Raw genomic sequence first — 18516 nt, 5'->3', positions numbered from 1 at the left:
GAGTAATGATAAAAATCAGAATAACTTAAAATTTTTAAAATTCGGATTTTTTTTAATATTAGTTGGCCCATGGGCTTTTGTATTTTCATAAATTACTTTTTATACTTTATCAATTAATTTACATATTCTCATGAATATTAAAATTGGGTCAATGGAAAATGTTGCAGACTGATAAAACTTCACCGATCAATCCATTTCCAAGAGTTGATAACCGATGTTGGTTATATTTTGGACATTCGCATAACACATGTTTAACTGTTACTATCATTTTGCATTCTGAGCATTCGTGAGCTGATTCATGTGGGCTGCTCATTAAGTGTCCATGTGTCGGATGAGTATGGCCTATTCGGAGACGTGTAAGAATTAGTTGCCATGCCTCTCTCTTAGGTATGGTGAATGCCATTTTTTAACTCCAGGTTTTATTTGCTTCAACTTATTATTTTCAGGTTCTTCATTCCATTTATTTTTCCATTTGTTAAAAATGCCTTCTTTTATATGTGTTATATAATCGTTAACAGAGATATTTACGTTCAATCTTGTCATATGGGCTGCTTCTTTAGCTGCTTTATCAGCCTCTTCATTTCTCTTAATCCCTACATGGGCAGGGATTCAACATATTTCTATATTATTCCCGTTATTATATAACTTTTGGAGAAATAACTTTATTTGTTGTACAATGTTATTTTTTGGTATGTAACTGAATGGCTTTGATGGCGCTTCTAGTCACTAAAAATCACAAAATTATTACATGAGGTGTCTTTAATTATTTTTATGGCTGATGTTATTGCGCATAACTCAGCTGTAAATACAGAGGCATTAGCAGGTAGAGAGAATTGACAAATTTTGTCTTTGGATACAGCAGCATCTCCCACTCCATGCTCTGATTTAGATCCGTCTGTGTATATAACGTAATGTGGACCTTTTCGGCTTATATGCTTTATTGTATGTTGTCTGAGGTGTTCTGGGGCATATGAGTAACTTTTTGATAAATATCTTAAATGTGTGCAAATTCTTATTCTATTCATAGTCCAAGGAAGAGGTAATTTTACTATTGAAGGCAACTGCATATTTATATTCCTCGACTCAAACAGTCTTCTAGCTCCAACAGGGAAAGGTGGCGAGTGATTGCTTATAAATACATCTTTTAATTCAAATAATTTTTTGGTTGGAGACTCACTTGTCTGAATTCTCAGGCCACTCTTCATTCTTACAAACTCTCCATGGAGAGACAGTGGTAGTTCACCATATTCAACTTGTAAAGATGATGGCCTTCATTGTGAATTGGATCCAATGTTTTCAACGTTCCATCTGATGCTGACCCATATATTTCGCTTCCGTAATCAATGATAGACAACACTGTTGCTTTATACAGTAGAGTAAGGTTATGTCTATTGGCTCCCCAAGTAGTGTTTGATAGTTTTATAATTAGATTTAATGTTCTTTTACATTTAGATTTCACTCCTTTACTAAGTGGGCTTTCCAATTCAAGTGAGTGTCAAATACTAATCCTGAAAATTTCACAACTTGGCAAATTGGTATGGAATGAGTTCTAATTTTAAATCAATTTCTTCACGTTTTTTCCACTCGTTATTTTTATAAAATATTACTGCTTGAGTCTTTTGTATGGATAATTTAAAGACTACAGATGAGGTCCATTCATCTATTTTTATTATAGCTTTATTAAAGATTCGCTCTGCATGTTTTATGCAAGATGATGAATAATATATGGCAAAATCATCCATATACAAGTTATTTTTAATTCCAATAGGTAGATTATTACTGATATCATATATTGCTAAAGTAAACAGTGTGCCACTAAGGACCCTTCCTTGTGCATAAAGATCTGGCTAAAGATCTTTATGCACATTCACGAAAAATGTTTCTACTGTGGAGACAAAATGGTAGCCCGAGGGAAGGAAACTTTGCACTGCTAATGAGGCAGGCAAGAGCGCAGTTCAAACTTGCCCTTAAGCATTGTAAACTGAATGAAAAGCATCTAAGAGCTGATGCAATGTCTAGAAAATTAGAATCTGGCGATTCTTTGAAAGGACATTCAATCCCTAAATCCCAAAACTAAAAAGCTATCACAGAGAGTAGGAGAAGCCGTCGGTGACGAGGCCATCGCAAGAATGTGGGGCGATCACTTCAGCACTATCCTGAATTGCATAAACGATCAAGACTCCCAAACGGATGTAAATAACCTCCTTACTGATGATACTGTTTCATTTCGCCGACTGTATTATGCCAGGTAACATCAGCGATGCCATAAACAACCTACCTAATAATAAATCGCCCGGCTGCGATGGTCTGCCTGCTGAAGCTTTCCAATTCTGCCATCCGATAATTGACATTTTGCTACTGTAGCTGCTCTATTCAATGCGTGCTTAATTCACCAGTTTCTCCCAGACTCCCTATTCTTAGTTCACTTAATACCATTAATAAAAAACAAGTTAAAGGATGCAGCTGACCCTGGAAATTATAGCCCGATTGCAATAACTGCAATTGCGTCAAAGATACTTGAGTCTGTTCTTCTAGTGAGACTTCTCCCCTTTCTACACACTACTGACAACCAGTCTGGCTTTAAAGCAAACCACTCAACCGACACCTGCATCTACATCCTGAAAGAATTGCTGAACTATTACCTATCATCAGCCTCTCCTGTTTTCCTATGTTTTGTAGATGTGAGAAAAGCATTTGACAGAGTAAACTACCTGAAGCTCTTCCTGAAGCTGCACAAATGAGGCACACCTTTATATCTAACTGGCATCTTATGTTGTTCGTTCTCCACACAGCAATTCTGTCAAATGGGCTAACGTATTGTCGCACACCTTCGGCTCCCTAAACCGGCTCCGGCAAGGGGGCATTCTCTCTCCATACCTGTTTAACACGTACACAGATGCCCTGAATGTCAAAATGAACTTACTCCAAATCGGATGCTCTATCAACGAAACAACAATAAACAACCTCTGTTACGCCGACGAGATGGTTCTTATTTCCCCATCAGTGCAAGGCCTCCAGCGACTCATCGACACCTGCCGCCAATATGCAGAGGAATTTGATATCCTATACAACGAAACCAAGACCCAGTGTACGTCGCTGTTCCCAAGATCAATTAAGCATATTGTAAAACCACTAATTTTCCTCGGAAATCATCGTCTGGAATTCGTGCATGAATTTCTGTATTTGGGCCACATCATCACGGACGACCTAAAAGATACGGCAGACATAGAACAGAGGCTTCGTAAACTATGTGCAACTGGCAACATGATTGCAAGGAGGTTTGCCTTCTGTCACCGAGAAACGAAACTGCTGCTCTTCCGCTCGTACTGCTACAGTATGTATGGGTGTTCTCTTTGGACGAACTATACCCGAGAGACCATGAGACGTATCACTGTTGTTCACAATGACATTCTTGAGACGCCTCACAAACACTCCTCGCTATCACTCCGCCACGCAGATGTTCATAGAAAACCGCCTGGATAATTTGAAAATCACTGTGAGGCGAACAATGTCCAGTCAGGTCACCCGACTGAGAAACAGCAGCAATTCGCTCATACAAAGCATCCTAATCAGTGAGGCAAAAAGATCAGTCTAAATTGTGGGAAAGATGGAATAATGAGGCGTCTGTTCCTTAAATGCCTTATTCTCTGTTTTTGCAATTATGAATTGTCATCTCCAGAATCTGTCATTATTATTATTATTATTATTATTATTATTATTATTATTATTATTATTATTATTATTATTATTATTATCATATTTCTACGTTTTTTGTTATTTTTGGTATTTTTACTTCTTATTAGTACTGTGTTTAATATCACTGTAGAGTTTTGCAATTTTCGATATTCGTATTTAGTCTTCTGGACCTGACTTCTGTAGCCACCTAAGGTCCCCAGATGGAAATTAATCGTCTGCAATCTGTATTTATTATTATTATTATTATTATTATTATTATTAAGTTGGATTTTTACTAATAATTTATTCAAGACATTCATTTTTTTCTTTATCATATAATAAGTGCTCAATGCACATGCAACCTTTCTCATGTGTACTCAAATCAGTGGTTTCTTTATTTTTTCTAAATTTCATAAAGTTTCTTATAATTTTTGTTAAACCATCTTTTGTTACGTTTTTGTTATTATTACACAACTCAATGGAACAATCATTACATCCACATCCACATGTGTTTTCATGTACTCGTACATTTCGTTTCATTTTTCCTTGTACCAATTACTGGAGATAGTTCCTCGTTGGGAGAGTCGGAAGAGTTGTCGGCTAGTACTCGCTAGGCCCGAGTTCGAGTCTCCGGCCGGCTAATGAAGAATTAGAGGAATTTATTTCCGGTGATAGAAATTCATTTCTCGCTATAATGTGGTTCGGATTTCACAATAAGCTGTAGGTCCCGTTGCTAGGTAACAAATCGGTTCTTAGCTACGTAAAATAAGTCTAATCCTTCGGCCCAGCCCTAGGAGAGCTGGTAATCAGTTCAGTGGTCTGGTTAAACTAAGGTACACTTATTTTTAATTACTGTAGATGGAGTAATCTCTTCTCCCTTGACATATTCATTGTTTTCTATGGTATGGTTCTCTTTCACTTCTTCAGTGTTTTGGATATCTGTATCCATAGGTTTTACTATTATTTTAGGCGATAAAGGTATATTCTTAGCGTGTTTTTGATATTCTTCTTTCTTCATATCCTTTATCTTTGGTTTAACGGATGTTTCTCTAATAATAGTTGGTTTCTTCGTTTTGGGTGGTGTTCTCTCCAAAGGTCTATTTTCACCTTTAATTTCCAGTCAGTCAAGACCCTCCTCTGTTACTTCTGTAGTAGCATCCACCTGTGTTCCTATTTGTTTCTTTATTCTTTACCATTTTAGTTTTTATTTCTAAAGCATCAATTTCTTCTTGAGATTTACTTTTCTGTGCTCTGTTACTTCTATCTGTATGCGTTTTTGTTTCATTAATGGTTCTTGTTATTGAAGAATATGTACGTTTCTTAGACGGATCCTGAATTCCTCCCACTTTTAATTCTAATTTGGCCTCTTTTATAGACATCGCAGTGCTTTCTTGTAAGATTTTAAATTCTGTATTGTATATATATAGTACATACATTCTTTGGACCTTGAGTGATGATCTTGTCCACAGTTTACACACTTTGGCTCACTACACTTCCATTGTGTGACATGTCAGATCCACAATAAACACATATAGGTTCATTTCGACAGTTTTTCTTCGCGTGCCCATATTTACTACAATTTTGGCATTGTAGAGGCTTTGGAACATAAGGTCTCGGTTCTCTATTTTGGCCCAAAATTTTTTATATTTTGAAGTAGATCTTGACCCTCAAATTTTATTTTTGCAATTCTTAATATTTTATTATTCGTTTTACTTGGCATTATATACACTTCACAATCTTGGACTTTGGGATATCTCATTTTAAGAGAGTCCAACAACATTTCTTCTCGACCGGTTCATTATTTTCAGGAAGTACAATAGTACCGTGAATGCTGTTCACAGTGTCATGCTCCTTTACATTTACATTCACATTACCAATACTTTTTATGGACAAATAGTCTTCAGATTGGCATTTTTCTGTGACTTCTATAATCGACGTGTTTTCTTTTATTTGTCTGAACGACATTTCTGTTGTTGGATGTCTTTTTGGTAAGTAGTTTTTCAACTTTAGGGCTGACATTTTTTGCTCGGTTTCCATAGTTAAAAACCTTGATCAACTTCCACTCCCAAAGAGGAAGTCGAAGTGAGTCAAGGTTGGGTCAAGAAGACATTTACTTTTTCTGGGTGGTTTATATGACAAAGTTTTAATACCACCTTACTGTTGATTAATTGGGATTTCCTGGGGAATAGTCAATTACAATGCCAGAAGTCGTAAAGAGGTTTGGTTGATTCACCATATCACGAAGAAAATTAATTTCGTCCAGGATGAGGTCCCCCTCGCCAGGGAGGCCCAACTGGGGGAGGAGGTACTGTTACCCACAGAGGTAACTGCCCTGGTATCCTCACCTGACCGTACCCACAGTGCCTTAAGGGTCGTCAGTCCGTCGAGATCGGACCCAGCACTGAGGGCATGGCTTGGCATAAAAATGTCCCCTTGCTCGACCACATCGGGTACTCTAGTTTTACGAGTGGAGTGGCATGCCATCCAATTCCACCCTCCATCAAGTTAAAAGAGCGGTGATTTCCTTAACCTAATACCATGCCAAAGTCATCAACGAAAGAGGAAGAAGGGAAGGGGAAAATTAATAGGAGGAGGAGTAAAAGTTACAGGTCCCAATGTATAGTTGAATCCATAGGAGAGAGAGTAGGCGTAAAAGAGTATACTCTCCCTCTAGTGGATCCCTAAGCCCCACCCAACCTCATCAAGGGGTTGGAATCAGGAGGACTCAGTTACATAGAATTAATCACCCCTCCATTGTGATAAATTATTACAAGTGAGAGGATCTTTCCTGTACGAATCCTTATCTGGGAAATTTATTTCCAGAGAAGTGTTATCTTGTCCCCTCGTGTTTCTGCCACTGACCTACCTGTGAGAAGTTGCCTTTGAAGACAATTAATTCAACCTTGCTACAAGCAAGCCTCAGTTTCTGCAACTGTTTGCAAGATAGAACTGTGTATTCGCGAGCCAAAGGCTCCCGTTTGCATTACTAATGTGTAAATATTTCATTTCTTTCTGAAAGCGAGTACAGTGAAGTTGTCTTAATTTCAGTGTTGCATTTGTCTTGCTGGATTGCATACCAGTCATGATTTATTTCCCCTGCTTCAACACTGTGAATAAAGTAATTTAATGTAACTGCGGCTTTCATGGCAAGCTTTCCTTTTTTGTTTTAGATGTAACTCTGAGGTAAGTCATCTTGTGTGTTGCAATTTATTACATATTTGGTTCTGGGCAAGTGGTCCTTAAGGCCAAAATCACATCCCATATTAATTTCAATTTGCCATACCCAGCCAAATCTGTAAGAGTGACGATCTTGCCAAGAATCTTCGGTCAATTAGTAAAATACAATTGATAATACTACACTGTGGAGGTAATCGAACTTGGAAAATAATCTAAATTAACTGCAAATTAATAACTCGCAAGGCATAAATAAAGGTTGGAAAGAAACGAGGCAGAGATAACAGGTAAGGAAATATCAGTGTTATACTGTTAAAATTGCGTTAGGTAGGGAGAGTGTCGAATAAGTGATTGTCTAAATAAAAAATTTACAAATAGGAATTAAATTGAAAGTGAGAGTGAAAAGCAGATAGCCACTCCGGGAACGTCCTCAAGTTAGTCAGAGCATCAAGTTATCAAGTTAAGATTTAACTGGCCACCTCGCATGCCAGTAAGTAACGCATGAATGTTGACTTTCTAGCTAGATTAACTTGGTGTATGTGATGTAAGAGTAAGTGTGCGCAGCTTTTCTCAGATAGGAAAAGGGACATTTTCCAGTCCATAGGACATAGGAATAACATATGGCAATGCGAGGCTGTTCTAAAAATAGACCAAGCCACCACTTTCCGCTGGCTTTCACCTCAGCTTTTTGTGTTAGAATTTCATAGCAGCGTAGAATTGTATGCACATGTGCTTAAACCCCTTATATAATCTTCACACATTTACCATTAAGAGCTTTAGGAGACTGAGCGGGTATTCAAGCCGTTTCTTAAAAGAGAAAGAATGGACAAACATAAAACCTCTGCATCACACAATAATTTTGGGTGCAAGTTAAAATTAACAACAGTTTATTGAAACTATCTCGCACAAGTGGGTACTTTCAAGACTTACGTATACCGTAAGCAATAAGTTACACACTGAGGACATACCCCCAGTCTTCCTCCCTCTGCATGAAAGGAAGCAGCATTACTAGTGCCTAGGAACTAGCTGCCCACAAGTGCCAACTAAAGGGATTCTCCTTTCACAGTGCCACTAATCTGGTGCACTGCCAACGAGTAACCCACCTGAAGTGTCTTACCTTTTCTTTTTCTTTTACTCATCGCATGTGCTAAGCTTCATGCAGAGTGCCATTTCCTTTCATGCAATTGGTTTGTACGACTACCAGTGTCTTTATTTGGAACCTCTGGCACCCCAGTGCCACCAAGAAAACTCCTGTGTTAATACACAACCTGCACCTGTGCACTGAGAGACAGAGTGCCAACAATAGCGTGTCCACCCATCAGGTTTTGTTAACCAAGGACCGCTCCAGTTGGCGTGACCTTTGAATGGCACACTCAACCAAAATGACACTTACTGAAAAGTGCCATTCCAGCAAAGTGTCTCCAAAGTTAAGGGACACTTTCCCCAAATTGCTCTTTAATTCCCAGGCCATTTTAATACACCCTAATCTACCAGAACCATGTCAGCAGAATATTACCAAATGTTCATGAATCCTGGGAAGGAGGCGGATTTCACAGGAAGAGAGCTCACCAAGTGGGAACAGGCACAGTTAGATGCCTTACTCCAAAGGAAGAAACATGAAAGAGAGACAGAGGAAGAAGAGAGAAGAACACAGGAAGTACAAAGAAGCAGAAGAAGAAAGAGCAAGGGCACACAGAGAAGAACAAAGGAAGAAGAAAGAAGGGGGGGCGTCATTTAGGAGGGGGGGCAATTGCCCCCAAGACTCAAGATGCCCCTGCCCCCGGCCTCAGCTTGCCCCCCCTCACCCCTCAAGCCTCAACTTGCCCCCCTCACCCCCCTGAGCCCCAAGAAGTAACAGCAGCTGGTTTTCCATTATTCCTACCGAAATTCAAATGTATCATCACATTAAGTTATATCTATCTATTTTATGTGCTTCAAAAAGCACATAAAATAGCTCAAAATAAAAAAAACCCCAGCCGATTAGGCTCGCTTCGCTCGCCAAACTGTCTTTGCCCCCCCAAAACAAAAATCTGAAATGATGCCCCTGGAAAGAAGCCAGGGAAGAAAGAGAAAGAGCAGACAGAGAAGAACAAAGGAAGGAGAGAGAAGCCAGGGAAGAAAGAGAAGAACAATGGAAGGAGAGAGAAGCCAGGGAAGAAAGAGAAAGAGCAAACACAGAAGAACAAAGGAAGTATGAGTTAGCTCTAAAAGAAAAGGAGATTGCGCTTGAGAAAGCCCGACAAGATAGCGCCACAGCTCTAACCCAACAACAAGCCACTAACCCCACACCTTCCACACCTAATCCTCCTGTATCTGGTATCAATTCACTGGTACCAAAGTGGACTGATGATGAGCCAGAGACGTGGTTGGAGGACGTAGAAGCACTGTTCGCAAACTACAGTACCACCGAGACGGAGAGAGCCTTACTTCTCTTCAAGCATATGGAAGGTACAGCAAAGGCTGCCCTTAGCTCACCGCATAGTGGTACAAGAGGAAACATGGATGAAGTTTCGAGGGTAATCACTAAGGCTTATGAGATTACACCAGAGAAATGGAGACAGAGGTTTAGGGGCCTCCCGAAAGAAATCAGTCAGATTTGAGCTGGTCAATGCTGGCTCGACTCATGATGTGCACAGAGTTCGAGGACCTGTTTAACTGGATGATGCTAGAAGATTTCTTCCATGTGCTCCTTGGTCCCTTGCTGTGTACCTCAACAACAAGCAACCCAAAACCCTCATGGAGGGCTGTCGTATGGCTGATGATTGGGAAACCTATAACCCGTCTTCCTTCAAGCCTCACCGACGCATAGTGCCACCCGGACATCTCTCAGGGCCAGCTCACCCGAAGAACGGACTCCCTCTCAAGCCTTCAGTATGTAACCACTGCCATAAAAAAGGACATTCAGAATCTGAGTGCTACTTCAATGTGGAATCTATCAAGAAGCACCCTTCTAAGCGTTTCAAGACCCCAAATGGTGCCTCTCCCTCCACTGATAAGCAATCCTCTCCACCTATAGTCACCATAGGCAAGCAAACCATCCAAGAGGCCCTTGCAAAAACTGTGGTGATCCTGCCCAAAGCATAGTACCACTACCAAGCATGTCAACTTGATCAGTGTCACAAGTGTTGCGGCATGGCCATCTGACATTTCTCACCCCGAGAGGGTGGATACTCAGACCGTCTCAGTGGCACCCCTTGGTGGCTGAAAGAAAGCAGTTAGCGCTCCAACTCAATAGAGACAGGACCTGTAACCTGCCAAGTCCCGAATCTCAGGCCGTATCTTTTGGTGCCTTGCCACCCACTGGTATTGGGCCACAAGCAACCTGGACTACATGCAGTCCCTTCATTTTTTAACTAAAGACACAGTGGATCGTTTAGCGACTTTGCAAAAGTGCATTTGCAATCTGGATTGCCCGGTAAGTCTGAAATTAGCAACTGAGTACCAGGTCAAATAGGGCCATCTTTTATTCCTGTACCTGTTTTAAGAACAGCATCAATCATCTTACTTTCCTACGATTCTCTGGTAGCGGTGGCCCATCCCTGGGTCAGCAAATTCTTTCTCCCTCATCGATTCCTCTCACTAAACCTATCTTTGAACAAAGGCCTACAGGAATTAAACACTGATATACAAAACTAGACTTTATTTTCAAATTTAACAAAAGTAACTCAGCAAAAGCTATGGTCATGAAAAGGAGCGAATTCCATCCCCTATAAATGGAAATCATCACTGGGGAAAATTCTGATTCCCAAACATTCAGATTAATGATTCTAGACCAGATAATACTTGTGACTGACACCCTGGTCATCAAGCAAAGTGAAACGGTCATAATTATTCTAGACCACAATAAATGTCATCTAGTATAACTTGCACTGGTCAAAAAAAATAGGTCAAAGTCTCGTTCATCCCCATTTGAGTACATTCTCGACCTTTTACTCAGTGAAACATCTCTAAAACTCAATGTACAAATCAGTTCAGTTATTGAGCACAGCACACACACACACACACAGGTCTCGAACTTCTTGAGACCTGTAGTAAAGTTCAAGGTTGGTCTTGGAATGAATATCTCTACCCCATTTCCTCCCATCAGTTCTCGGGACCCCGCCCCAAAAGACATGCACAAACACACATCCTCACCGGGACCTGGATACTTCCGGTGGACATACATACTGTGTCATGTCACATGATCCCATGCTTTGAAAAAGTCTGACACCATCCTTACTTAACGAGGAAACGCGTCAGGAGCTCGCCAAGCATTCCTTTTCAAGAGTTATTGGGATGGTTTTCCTCCCCACTTGTTAATTCAACATCCATTGTGAACCATCATCATTTCAGATGCGACAGCCTAGACGGAGGGCAAGAAAAGGAGGCTCTTCCCTGCTCCCTCTTGCTCGAGAGCCAGTTCTCCACTTCATGGCGAGCCTTCTTAGCTGAAGAGGACAGTACCATTTTAGGCAGTCTTGAAGAAGGCGTTGGGTTATCCACAATGTAAGTCGAAGCTGGAGATGCTGGAGCTGCAGGAGAGAAGTGATCAGGAAAAGCCACCAGCAGAAAATTCAGTAAGGATGCGTATGCCGACAGAGGGGAAACAGGGTCTGCTACTTCCTCTTCCTCTGAGGAGATTGGTGACAGATCTGCAACGGGCTGGGGGACCAATGGGGCTTTCTGAATTAAGCCAAGGATATTGTCCAATATGAGTTGGATCGACTGAACAGAAGGATCCAAAACAGAAGGCGCAACTGTCGTAGCCGGAGCAGGTAGAACCAAAGAAGACACAGGCTCTGCCAAAGAAACGGATGAAATCGGGCGCTTGGAAGCGGTACTAACCTCGGGCGCAAAAGGAGCATCTTGCTGCAGGAGGGGAACGGGCGCCATTGGGTGCTCGGAAGTTGGTGGGAGCTCGGGAGCTGATGGGCGCTCGGATGCCAATGGGCGCTCAGGACCCAATGAGTGCTTGGGAGTTGATGGACGCTCAGGAGCAAAGAGCACTCAGGAGATGATGGATGCACAACAGATGAATGGCGCTCAGAGGGAGCCACAACAGAAGAATCACCATGAACCACTGGAGAAGGAAGATCTGGTGCCACTGGGGGCTTTGGTGCCACAGACAACTTCTCTGCCAACAAAGATTCTGGAACAGCAGGTTGTACAGACACTACAAGCACAGGAGTTGGGCGCATGGGCGCTGGAGAGCGTTCCGACATCACAACCTGTCTCGGCAAGTCCTCAGAAGCAAAAGATGCACGCTTAGAAGAAGACGAAGTTCTCCATGTCGAACAGCGCCTCGAAGAAGTAGCGTGCTTAGAAGGTAGAACTTGTCCCTCTAACGCTGGTTGATCCTGGGAGAAACGTTCCGGACTGTCCCAGAAGCTACAGGAAGGAAGAAGTTCTGGAGAAGCCTATTTAACCTTCTTAATCGGAACAGCAGAAGGTTGAGAAGCGCCTGCGGCGTGTCTTTTCAGAGGACGAGATCTGCCTAGCCATTGGCGCCTAGGACTGGGGTCACTGCTGGAAATACTAGAGGACAGACGATCCAATTCCACAGAGACACCTTTCCAGCAGCGCTCTGTCATAACCTGAGAATCAGCAACAGGTATGACTGAGGGGGCAGACCCCACCGACCTCCTTTGGGCTGCCAGTTTGGCTCCTCCCAGGTTTAGGGGAGTTTGCCAGGGACCTTGGCCTAGGTCCCTTGGACTAGGAGAATCGGCAGGACAGACAGCCACCTCCTCCACTAACATTTCACTATCACCTTTCACATTCACTTTGTCCATTAGGACTTTAAGAGAAGCACCAATTTTCTCCATCGTGTCAACGAGTAATCCAAACTTAAGATTAATTCTCGATTCAAGGCTGGTAATGAGGTTGGGATCGGGAGTAAGGGAGCAGGGTGTGGAGTAAACAGTACAGATTGAGACATGGGATCAGGTGGAACAAAGGATAAAGAATCAGAATTATCAGACAAAGATTTTGCCAACACCTGACTAGCTAAAGTCTTCTTACTACTAGTTCTAGCCGCTGCTTTTCTCTTTTTATCCCTGTCTAATTTTGTCAAATTACTATTCAAGGTCTTCCACATTTTCGGATCCCAAGAGACACACTCATTACAGGTCAATTCAGGGGGACATGCTTTAATCAGTCTCGTATTGCAGCCTTTACTGCAATACCTAACACTTTGAGAGCCCAAGTCGGACATGCTGACAAGTCGAGTCAAAGAGAGTCAAAGAAAGTCCAATAACTGTCAAATTTGGTAATACTAGCCTTCAAAGAAAACCTGAACTAACTAACTGTGCCAAAAAGGCTACCATAAAGCGAATACTTCACCAATGATCTAAGATCAACACAGAAGAGAAATTTCAAAAAACTGTGGCTGCCAATCACTGTACAGCCATCAGCCATCAGCCGGCAGAAACATATTGAGCTTGTCTGCTAAGCTGGTTCCTCTCTTACCCCGAAAGTGGGAGGGGTTACTCGCCTAGCCAAAACAGAAGTAGCGATACCGCAAATTTCAAAATTCTAGCTGCCGGTAATAGAAACTAATAGCTATGTAATTACTTGGTAAGTAGCTTATATAAAATTGCAAATACTTAGGATCTGCTTCAAGCTAGGAAGTTGCGAAGCTGAGGCTGAAAGTGGGGATAAAGCACTTGGGGGGAATAGAGGGGGGCAGGGGTAGTGTGTGACAAAAGAATGCCAAGTGATAATACAGATCTACTGTGCCGTAATCACTTCAGTGATGTTCAAAAACCTAGGCATTAAGAAGGAAAGGGGAACAAAAGCTAAAGCGACAGAAATGAGGATGATAAGGTGGATTTGGGGGACTTCGCTATATGAAAGGCTGGAAATGAAGAAATTAAGAATGCCAGAGAAGTAAAGATTATTCGATACTGAGATGGTATGGGCATGCGGTGAGGATATACTTTGCATGGTCTGGATCCAAAACAGGATAATCATGATCCTCAAATGTACGGCAAGATATACACGATTCTCTTCTTTTATAGCCAGAAAATTCTTGAAATGCCCTTTCCAGGCAGGCTACATAACAATAATTTCTTACCCCTGGGAATTCCCCGGAAGTGTAGGATATAAGGAGGCAGGTTTTTCCAACTGTGCCATCGCCAACCACCGTGATTTTCAGAGGGCGCGAGCTGCTACCGTCACCCATCTTGACAGAACCGCCCTTTCAGTTATCTGGAATAAAAGAATATTTGTAAATGACTCCTTAAAATATTGACAAGTGCATACCAAAAAATACATATAACTAGCTGACCAACCCGGCACTTCCCGGGAAAACTCTGAATGACAACCGATAAACTCTCTCTCTCTTTCCCTCTCTCTCCTCCCTAACACCCCCTGTACTCTCTCTCACTTCCTCTCCCTCTCTCCCTTTCCTTTCAGGTTAGTTGCTTCAGTTACATTGCCAAACATTTTTGACATTTTATATTTCACCCCTTCTCACCCCCACCCTCCTACCAGGGCTGAACTTGGACTTGAAAGGCATCAGGAGTGTCACTATTCATCTCAGTGACCTCAAAAACTATGGATCTGACACTATTATCTGTTGTTTACAATTATTTTTACATGTCATAGACACTAATATCTGTTGTTTACAATTATTTTTACATGTCACCCCCTTCCTACCCCCACCCTCCATTGATGCCAGTGATGTCTTACCACCATGGTATTCTTTTCCAGATAGTAAGTCATATGCATACATTCCCATCCCCAACCCCCTTTGATGCCCTTTGGTGCTGATGGTGTCTTATCCCCATAGTATTCTTTTCCAGATAGTAAGTCATATGTATACCAAGTTTGGTTGAACTTGCTCAATGTGTTTCAATGTTATGCTGGAACATATACACACACACACACATCCATCCATTTTTAGTTTTCTGAGAAGAAAACTATTGTGCCGGCTTTGTCTGTCCGTCCGCACTTTTTTCTGTCCACACTTTTTCTGTCCATCCTTAGATCTTAAAAACTACTGAGGCTAGAGGGCTGCAAAATGGTATGTTGATCATCCACCCTCCAATCAACAAACATACCAAATTGCAGCCCTCCAGCTTCAGTAGTTTTTATTTTATTTCAGGTTAAATTTAGCCATAATTGTGCATCTGGCAATGGTGTGGGCCAGGCCACCACCGGGCTGTGGTTAAAGCTTCATGGGCAGTGGCTCATACAGCATTATACCGAGAACACTGAATGATAGATCTATTTTCAGTGGCCTTGATTACACGATGTACAGAAAACTCGATTGTGCCGAAGAAACTTCGGTGCATTTTTTACTTGTTATACATATACATATAGACAGTTAGTTACTAAAACTTTGAATTCATGCAAAACTGTAGTTAATTATTCTTGTAAGAAATTGGGTTAGTGTACTGAAATTTATAAATACCTTGGGTTCAGGTGTCACCATATTTACCAGACAATATATGCACTATCCAGCGAGGGGTGTGATAAATCCTATGTCGGGTTCACAATAAAAGCTTACTCCACAATTAAGATACTGTACACACACCAACCAACAGCTTGAGTAAGATTTGCACATCAAAATTATCTTATTTTTAATCAAGTAAATGTATGAATCATAGTAAATAGGGGAACATAACAGATATTGTTCATGGAAGGACCTGCTGTTTCATAGGTCATTTGCTTGAGATTGCTCTAATTACGATAAGTAATGGAAACCGGGTGGGTTAGGCAATGTCACCTTGGAACCCATTTAAGGAGGTTACAAATTTTCCTCGGAGCGTAGTTCCTGATTGACTAATCTCATATCCCCTGATTTACCTGTCTTTTAGAAATTCCTTCCTAAGCCTACCTACAAGCAGCTTTCTGTGTAGTCTCTTATCCTTTATGGTTTAAAGACAAAGATATTATAATATGACTATAATATATATAATTTGTATATAAATATATATATATTTATGATTTTACGCCGCTGTATCGCTTAGTCCTTTAGTAATTCACAAAATTTTCCATCGTATAGCCACAGTATATAGAGCAACAGGGACATTTTAGAAATGCTCTTGCTTCCCCTACTTAATGAGTCGCCAGGGAAAACACCTGCAAGTTAATCACTGTTCCCTCCTAGCCAAGCCCTAACCTATCTCAAACACTTTTGCATTTTCAATTACTGGCGAAAGATCTTCTCTCGTTAATCTGCAGGTATACATTCGGGTCGTCGCCGGAAGTCATGCCTGCGGCACATTTCTCTGCCATAAAAAGGGCAAGATGATACACGTCGTCATACCCCCACCAAAATCACTTTCATGCATCATAATAAAGTTTTCATTTAACCTACCCATCTCACAGACTCATCATCAACATAGAGTTACGGGCTGTTCTAGGAGCAAGAGCCCGTGCTGGCACAAGGCCAGCTAAATCTGAAACAACAACAACAACACGTCGTCAGTCAGGCTGCTTGAGTCCGCAGAAGGCTATGCCCATCTGAGGATCGAGCCGCGAGCCTCACAGGCCCTCATTTTCTACACTTGGGGAGCTTTATGCACAAGTTCACATTCACGTATCAAGGCACGCATGCCGCACGCACGGCCACGAACGGGGCGGAGCCAGAAATACGTAAACACAACGCAAATACAACGTAAATGTACCGTAAGTACTGTGTAAATGCGGCGGCATGCGGCGCGACCGTTACGGACCACCTGGCCATGCGCGGGGGGCAGGAACCTTTCGACCTGCTCAAAACCCTGCGTGGGTGGCCAGGTCAGGTGTCGGGTGGCGTGGCCCGACCCGACAGCGTGGTGCCACCAGCGGGTTGACGGCGCAGCTGCCACGCCTTACCTGGGGCCACGCTGCCCCAGGGCACTGCGTGACTGTCAGAATGGCGTGGGAGTAAGCGACGCTGCTGCATCCCCCCGCGAATCTGCGGAGATGTGGCAACGCTTTGACCTGGGATAACAGGGACAGGCGGCGCTTCCAGGTCATGTCCCGGCTCTATCTTCGTCCCCATTACCAAGTATTGATGAGTAATATATCATGGATTTGAGCAATATCTTTTATTAAATCAACCAAAATAAACGGAAGTACACAAATGCACAGGGCAAAATAATCCTGAATTGATACATTATTGATTTTTAAATAAGTCCAAAATAAATACAGGAACAGAATAGAAACAATGTTAAGAGAAGGTACTTTAAAAATGATAGAATTATCATATCAGAATAGATTCCATGTTAGAAATTATTAAAAAGGGCAAAATAACTGCATCTTCTTTCTTTTATTTATATGTATGTTTATTTCATATTGATTAAACATACATTTGCAAAGTCATGTCCCGCTCTATCCTCTTCCCAATTACCAAGTATTGATGAGAGTAATATATCATGGATTTGAGCAATATCTTTTATTAAATCAACTAAAACAAACAGAAGTACAAAAATGCACAGGGCAAAATAATCCTGAATTGATACATTATTGAATTTTAAATAAGTTCAAAATATATGCAGGAACAGACATTTAAGTAATTACAACAATTAGGTATGCAGGAGAGTAACTAAATCATGTTCTCCTGCCAGTGCACTGGCCTTCAACCGATGAAAAGTATTCCTTCAGCATGTTCGCTGTTCCTTTGCATCCCTCGTTGCAGTGTTGCTGGTCACGGTTGGAAGGGCTGCTCCTAAGGACAGGTCACTCCTCCAGCTACCAGGGATGACAGCATGTGTGACAGGGTGCTCCTGATCTCCTTCTTGTCTTCGTGCATTTCTTCTTATGATCATATTGTGCAGAACACATGGACATCACTAATGGCTCTATATGGTCAGGCTTCAAGCATATTGCAGTGTGGAATACTCGGAATCTGTTTGCCCAGAATCCCAAAGGCGTTCTCCACCGTCCTCGTGCCCTACTTAACCTGCAGTTGTAAATCCGTTCCTCCTTGCTAAGTCCTCTTTTGGGGTAGGGCTTCATAAGGTAATTCCTCAGGGGGAAGGCATCATTGCCAACTAGGAAGTAGGGCTGGGAGATCCATTAGGTTGACCTGGCAGGGCATCCGGTTGGGGAAGATTTGCTTCCTCTTGCAACAGCATTTCTGCCAGTCGGGTCTGGGCAAATACACCACCGTCTGACTCTGACCCAATGGCTCCCACGTCGACGTACAGGAACTTGTATGAAGCATCAGCAACTGCAAGTAATACCATGGAGTAGAACTTCTTGTAGTTGAAGTAATGCGTACTGCCCTTGGGAGGTTCATTGAGGCCTAATGTGCTTCCCATCTATAGCTCCAATTACGTGTGGGAAGTTCCACCATTCCTCAAAACCCCGTGCAACCTCCTGCCACGCTTCAGGTGTTTGTGGCACCTGCAGTTCCTCATCCCGAAGGCAGCAACAATGGCCCTGCAGGTCTCTGAGCGATGAGACTAATGGTGTTGTGGGCTACCCGGAACGAATATTGCAGACTCTTGTATGAATCACCTGTAGCGAGGAAGCGTAGGGTGATAGCAACACATGAGCCTGGCTCAATGGGTTTCCTCCAGAATGTCACTTTCTTCTGAATGTAGGGTGTGACCCGTTCAACAATTTCATTGAAGAGGTCCTTGTCAATCCGGGTAAAATTTCTGTACAGCTCTGGGGCTTGTTTGACAACTCCGCCATCAGGTTGTCATAATGACCTTGCTCCATCCCTTTTCTGCAGGTACGGTACGCCCA

The 18516-nt window shown here is 42.1% G+C and overlaps 1 protein-coding gene across 7 annotated transcripts in view; it reads right to left on the bottom strand.

Moving 5' to 3' along the window:
- The window catches only part of LOC136836302 (ras-related protein ced-10-like), a 383808-nt gene that overhangs the window by 30894 nt on the left and 334398 nt on the right, over positions 1-18516 (bottom strand). For all 7 annotated transcript variants that reach the window (XM_067100416.1, XM_067100417.1, XM_067100418.1 and 4 more), the window contains one exon: positions 13904-14037. In XM_067100416.1, coding sequence (XP_066956517.1) covers positions 13904-14011 — 108 coding nt within the window. In that variant the 5' untranslated portion in view covers positions 14012-14037. The remainder of the gene's footprint in view (positions 1-13903; positions 14038-18516) is intronic.

This window comes from Macrobrachium rosenbergii, chromosome 56, assembly GCF_040412425.1.
Source record: "Macrobrachium rosenbergii isolate ZJJX-2024 chromosome 56, ASM4041242v1, whole genome shotgun sequence".
In the NCBI taxonomy this organism is placed as follows: Eukaryota; Metazoa; Arthropoda; class Malacostraca; order Decapoda; family Palaemonidae; genus Macrobrachium; species Macrobrachium rosenbergii.
This window is presented reverse-complemented; position numbering and strand designations above follow the sequence as displayed.